At 39.9% G+C, this 6,780-nt stretch overlaps 1 protein-coding gene across 1 annotated transcript; it reads right to left on the bottom strand.

Moving 5' to 3' along the window:
* Nucleotides 1-3,534: 3,534 nt before the first annotated feature.
* Nucleotides 3,535-3,879, bottom strand: LOC102877319 (histone H2A.V-like). Its single transcript, XM_006881339.1, has one exon. It carries the CDS (start codon nt 3,877-3,879, stop codon nt 3,535-3,537), a length of 345 nt encoding a protein of 114 aa, XP_006881401.1.
* Nucleotides 3,880-6,780: the final 2,901 nt, after the last annotated feature.

Genomic DNA, 6,780 nt, shown 5'->3' with positions numbered 1-6,780 from the left:
CAGGGCTTCCTCCAACTCCCTAGCAGACAATGTAACTCTGATTGTCTTTTATGATTTTGAATTTTGCTAAGTCTATGTCTCTCATTCTTTCTGGAACCTCCTATTTTGATCCTACTCAGAGCAATCAGTAGTTGTAAAAAGACACCATCTAATTCTTGTGGTCTCAGGCTCCTGGAGTCTCTGGTCCTTGTGGTCTATTAGTCCTTTGTCAGTGTTGTTGGGTGCCGTTGACTTAAGTATGACTCACAGTGACCCATGAGCAACAGATCTGAACCCTGTCCAATGCTGCGCAGTTCTTATTGTTATATAATAGAATTGAGCCCATTGCTGCAGTCACTGTGGAAAGCTATATGGGTGAAGGTTTTCCTCTCGCTTGCTGATCTTCTACCTTTTCAAAGCATGATGTCCCTTTAAAGGAACAGTCTCTCCTAACAACATGCCCAGTGAATGTGAGGTGAAGCTTTACCATCCTTGCCTCCAAGGAGCAACCAGACTGAACTTTCCCCAACACTTATTTCTGTGTTCTTTGGTGGTCCATGGGAGATTCAGGACTCTGCACCACCATAGCTCTAAAGCATCAGTTCTTTTTCTGTCATCCTTATTCACTGTCTTGCTCTTAGATAGATAGCAAGTGATTGAAAAGATCATGGCAGGAATCAAGAGCACTTCAATGTTCAAACTGACATCGTTGCTCCTAATTTTGAGAGGTCCCTGACAGCAGACTCCCAGTGAAATGTGTCAATTTTTTTTGTTTCTGTTTAAATTTGAGTTATTTATTTGTTGTTTTTATTTTATTAGTGATGAAAAATTTCTTTCTGAAGGTCTGCTAAATTCCTGATTCATTAGAACATTAGCAGAAACAGTTCTCAAGCTAGAAAGGTCGTCAGAGGCAAGATCCTTGTACTCTTGAAATTCCCAGTGCAATATGTCCTATGATCTCCTGACTGCTGGTGCCAAGGTGTAGATGTGGATCCAAGCAAGATGAAATCATTGACAAGTTTAGTCTTCTTTCCATCTATCATGATATTGCTTATTGAGCTCGTGGGGAGGATTTTTGTTTCCTTGGCGTTGAGATGTAATCCATATTGAAGACTTTGACTTTCTGCAGCAAGTGCTTCAAGTCCTTCTCACTTTGAAGGAAATTTTGGGTCATTGATTTTCTTCAGTCTTCTTTGTTCTAGGTGGGAAGACACTAATAGTTGAAATTAGGTAACCACTTGCAGTTTTCAGGACTCTAGTCTTAAGTACTCAAGCCCAGTGACTCAGTCCTTCAAGACATCTGGTTACAACTGTGACATTTTCATAACTTTACACCCTGTGTGTGCCACTGTGTTTCCTTGCATTTGCTGGCTATCTTCTGTACCAAACCACACACTCTACTAGAGCTTAGTCTTCTGGGTGATTCGTCCAAATCAAGCTGGTGTTTCACCATTCCAGTTTCTAAGGCTCATTATAAGGCTTTCATCTTGCAAAGACATAGGGACATTTTTCACACTGCAGTCTTGATTGTTCTTTAAGGGATGCCATTTGTAGAGATAATAGTTACCTAAAATGCATTTGCAGACACTACACTATGAACTCTGGTAGCCTAGTGTAGAAGGAGTTGTGCTGCCACCTTGAATCCAGGTGATTTGGATCTACCAGCTTCTTGGCAGGAGAAAGATGGCGGATCTCCTGTGTAATTTCCCGATGCTACAAATCCATTGGAGGGTCAGCTGTAAGTTGGTTCTGACTCAATGGCACATAACAACAACAATTAGAATTCTAGTTGTGTTGCTTCCTGCAGAACTCTATTTGGGCTTTCTTGTCGCTATTAGCTCTTGACCCTGTGAAAGACAGAGAGAGGGTCCTTGGCTTCTCACAGTAGAGAATTCTCTACCATGTGCAGATATCATTAATTCTGATTGGGTCAGCTTTGATTCATGGCAACTCAATGCATGCCTGTGTATATGTGCGTGTGAGTGTGAGCAAAGAGACTTCTGTGGGATGGATGATTAAAGCTTTCCATTGGGCATTTAGAAAACAAAAGCCTATAAGAACACTATCAAAATACAAAATTACAAAATAGGTTTACAAATTATGTAAATGAATAATGAATGCAACTTTATGCATGACCTGCTTTGAATTCTTGTAACTCAGTGCCAGGGGCTCTATTTTTGGTCCACAGAGATGGCATCTGCACCTTCTCCTCAAAAGGGACTTCCTCAGGTACTCCACCGTCTATAGAAAACGTGTCATGATGTTGTCAGGTGCCCTGGAGTTGGCTCTCACTCGGAGCAACCCAGTAGATGAAAGATTGTGTCTCTGTCTGGTCCCGTGTTAACCTTACCTTTGCCACAGTGCCTGAGCTCACTGTTGTTGCCACTGGGATAAACTGTCTCACTGAAGTTACACCTCACTTTTATGAACCCTCTGCTTCACCATGCACTGCACCTCTTCCCAGAAAAGTGCCTTTCTTTGCTTTTTTTCCTTCTCAATGTTAACCATAATTTATTATGCTTCATACAGTTTAATGCCTTTACATAGTCACAAAACAAAAAATAGACATCTCTAAGGCATTTTCTGCTTTCATTTAAGAGCCATCAGATGTCCATTCCATGGCCTCTTCTGAATCCAAGTGGTATTTCTGGAAGATCCTCATTAATATATTGTTCCAACCATTTAAAAAGAATCTTCAGCAAGATTTTACTTGCATGTGATGTTAATTATAATGTTTGATATTTTCCATATTCTCTTAGATTACATTATGATGATGATGATATTGATGATGGATTGTCTTTCAGTCTCCGTTGCTTGGGAGACTATCTTCCAAGTTGCTTGGTGTAAACAAATGAGCATATCCAGGGTTGCATTAGAAGAGCCTTTCTTGATAACTTGCCTAGTGTATGTGATGAAAGAGATCTCTCTCTCTCTCTCTCTCTTTCTCTGTCATTGATAACCAAGATTTTTTAATTATAAAAGGAAAATATTGGGCGGAAGAGGGGAATGTGCTAATAAAAAGCAATAGTAATACTTCTGGTCAGTTTTTAAAGAATTAATGAAAAAAGGGAATCTAAATTACCATGAGCAAAATGAGTTAAAACAATGTAGCTCAATAAACCCCATCTATATACATAAAAGAAACAACTAACAAGGAAGACTTACTTTTCAGTTGTTATTGCATGTTGGAATCTACCCACGGGTGACCCTCCAGCAGGTTTGCACAGGATGACACAATCTTGCTTGAAGTGAAGACAACTTGAAACACTTGCTGTGGAAGAATGAACACTGCAACCTTTAATAGGCACTGCATCTCAATGTCAAGAAGACAAAAATTCTCCCCACTGGAACAACAGATGACATCACGATAAATGGAGAAAAAGCTGGAACTGTCAATGACCTCCTACCATTTGGATCCACAATAGATACACGTGGCAACAGCTGTCAGGAGATCAGGAGATGCATTGCATTGGGAAAGTCTGTGGTCGGGGACCCCTCCACATTATTGAGGAACAATGATGTCAATTTGAGGACCATGTTGGGACCATGATCCTCTCAGTCATCTGTTATGCATCTGATAGCTGCGGGTTTCAACACCTGAGCAGTGAAGCATTTCAGAATTGCAGCACTAAACGTGGCTGCTGTGGCACCAACCCTTCCGTGGCTTGTGATACGAGTCTTCAAGTGTCGGTGGATACGGCCCACTGGACACCGGAATCCAGCTCTTTGTGAAGGAGATACTGCTTTAGCCTTGGCCTTCCCACTGTCTTTTGCAGCTGTGCCACCATTACCGAGCTGCACTGCATCCACTCGGCCTGAGCGCAACACATCCAGCAACACCCAGCAACACACCCAGCCCGCCAGCACTAAATCAAGACCTGCTGCCCCCTCAGCTGCCATTTGGTCTCCGTGGCACTGTCTTCTCCTCTAAGGAACATTCTGGATGAACTTTTTCCATGACAGGTTTGGTTTTCTGTTTGTAGTCTGTGGTATGCTCAGTTTTTTTTGCCAACAGCAAAATTCAAAGACACACATTCTTCTTTTGTCTTCCCTACTCATTGTTCAACTTCACATTCATAACAAGTGACTGAAAATACTATGGCTCAAGTCAGGTGCACCTTGTCGTTTAAAGTGACAACTTTGGTTTTAGTAGTTTGAAGAAGCAGCAGGTTGGTCCAATCCAATAAACTTTTTGATTTCTTGACTCTTGGTTCCATGGAAAGTTGTTGTAGATATATTGTTGTTGTTGTTCTTATGTGCCGTCGAGTCACTTGTGACTCATAGTGACCCTATGAGTGCCAATCACACTGTCTCTGACACTCCCATCCCAATTACCCCAGTCACTGAATCAATCCACCTCATAGAGGGCCTTCCCCTCCTGCACTGTCCCTCCACCTTCCCAAGCATGATGTCCCTCTCCAAGGACCGGTCCCTCCTCACAACATGTCCAAAGTATGTTATACGGAGCCTTAGAATCCTTGCCTCCAAGGAGCCACCCGGTTTAACCCTTTCCAGGATGAGTCTGTTTGTTTTCCTAGCAGTCTATGGTACCCTCAATACTCTTCTCTAACACCAAAGCTTAAAGGCATCAATTCTCTTTCTATCCTCCTTAGTCATTGTCCAACTCTCTGATGCATAACAAGTGATTGCAAAGACCATGCCCTGTATCAGATGTACCTTAGCCTCTGGAGAGACACCATTTCTCTTCAGTACTTTGGAGAGGTCCCTAACAGCAGACTTGTAGATATAAGTACAATTAATTTCTGGGAAAGTTCAGTCTTCTCCATTAACCATGATGTTGGGTACTTGACTTCAGTTTTATGTTTGTTTATAATCCATACTGAAGCCTGTATGTAGTCTTTGAAACTTCACCACTAAGTGCTTCAAGTTCTCTTTTCAGCCATCAAGGTTGTGCCATCTGCATATTGTAGTGTATTAATGCTTGCTAGGGAGCTTTCCTCCAACCCTGTTGCTATATTCTTCTTCATATATTCTAGTTTCTTGAATTATTTGCTCAGTAGACGCATTGAATAGTGAGAGGGCATTAACTATGGTGCACACCTTTCCTGATTTTAGATCATGCAGCGTTTGCTGGTATGCTTCTTGGTCTGCATAAAGCTGGCAAACAAATAGAATTAAGTGTCCTGGAACTTGAATCCTATGCAATGTCTTTAATAATTTGTTTTTATCCACACAGTCAAATGGCTTTGCATATTAATAAAACACAAACATCTTTTGTTTGTATAGATGAAGAAATGTCTACTTAACATTAGCAATGATATTCTTTTTTCTAAGTCCTCTTCTGAAATCCATGGTAGACAGTGTTTGGTGGAGCTCCCCGATTGATTTTACTTGTGTGTGAATAGAAAGTGGGATTGGCCATGCGATTTTGAAATAATGAACCAGTGGAAACTTCTGAATAACATCCATATATTGTCTGATTGTTCTGGAAGGTGACTTTTCAGATTGTAAGACTCTAAAAATAGAATGAGGAAAAAGATGCCTTCTCAAAGTAGACCACGTTAATGACAGGATGTATTAAAGATTTCTGCCATTTGCTGGTGAACATGACTCAAATGATGAGATCAAGTTACAAACATACATTATTAATAACAGTGTGGAATGCGTGAAGTATGAATCTAGAAAAACTTGAAGTGTCAAAAGTGAAATGGATTGCATGAAGACTGACACTCAAGAGATTGGTGAGTTGAAGTGGATGGGCATTGGCCATTTTGAGTCAGACAATCATATGATCTACTATGTTGGGAATGGCAAATTAAAGAAGAATGATGCTGCATTAATCATAAACAAAACCCAACAAAATAAAACCAATAACACATTTCAAGACCCATCCAAAGGTGCATCACTTATAAGTAATTTGATAATTTCCATATGTGTAAAGGAAAACTTGTTGATTATGACTATTATTTGAATTTATGCACCATGTACTAAAGTCAAAGATGAAAGCATTGAGGGTTTATGTCAATGTTTGTAGATTTAAATGAATCAAACATGCAATCAGGAGGCATTGATACTAACTTGTGGTTAGAATGCGAATGTTGGAAATAAGAATGAAAAGTTGGAAAATATGATCTTGGTGCTAGAAATTAGATCAGCGATCACATGATAGAATTTTGTACAACTAATCACGTATTCATTTTAAATATATTTTCTAAAACACATAAACAGTGACAATACACGTGGACCCTACTGGATAGAATACACAGGAATGGAATCTGTCACGTCTGTGGTAAAAGACAGTAGAGAAGCTCAGTGGCATCATCAGCAGAACAAAGTCCAAGGCTGACTCTGGAACAGATCAGTTGTTCATCTACAAGTTCAAGGTGAAGGTGAAGAAAATGAAAACAAATCCACAAGAGCCAAAATACAGCATTGAGCATATCCCCACCAGAATTTGTCTCAAGGATTCATCTGTATGTAGAATGGATGATTTGATTCAAAGAACACTAATTAATGACTGAAGCCCAGTGGAATTGTGGGATGATAGCAAAAACATACATGAAGAAAGTTAAATGTCATTTAAAAGGTAGGAAAGAAGGGCTAGACAGATGTGTGCCTCAGAAGAGACTGAGATTTGCTCTAGAACATGCAGAAGCTAATGTGAAAGGAAGACATGATTTTATAAAGGGCTGAAAAAGATATTTCAAAGGGTTACTGGAGAAGATAAAGTATTATAATGAAATATGCAAAAACCTAGAGTTAGGAACCAAATATGAAGAACTTGGTTGGCTTTTTCACAACTTAAAAAAAATGGAAGAAAAAAAAAACCCCAACTCTCCA

This window comes from Elephantulus edwardii, unplaced genomic scaffold (genome assembly GCF_000299155.1).
Source record: "Elephantulus edwardii isolate Elephantulus edwardi_28Jun2011 unplaced genomic scaffold, EleEdw1.0 scaffold00014, whole genome shotgun sequence".
NCBI lineage: Eukaryota > Metazoa > Chordata > Mammalia > Macroscelidea > Macroscelididae > Elephantulus > Elephantulus edwardii.
This window is presented reverse-complemented; position numbering and strand designations above follow the sequence as displayed.

What these genes read in the sequence shown, in the direction of transcription:
- LOC102877319 (XM_006881339.1), bottom strand. Translation starts at nt 3,879, where the DNA reads ATGGCAGCTGAGGGGGCAGCAGGTCTTGATTTAGTGCTGGCGGGCTGG.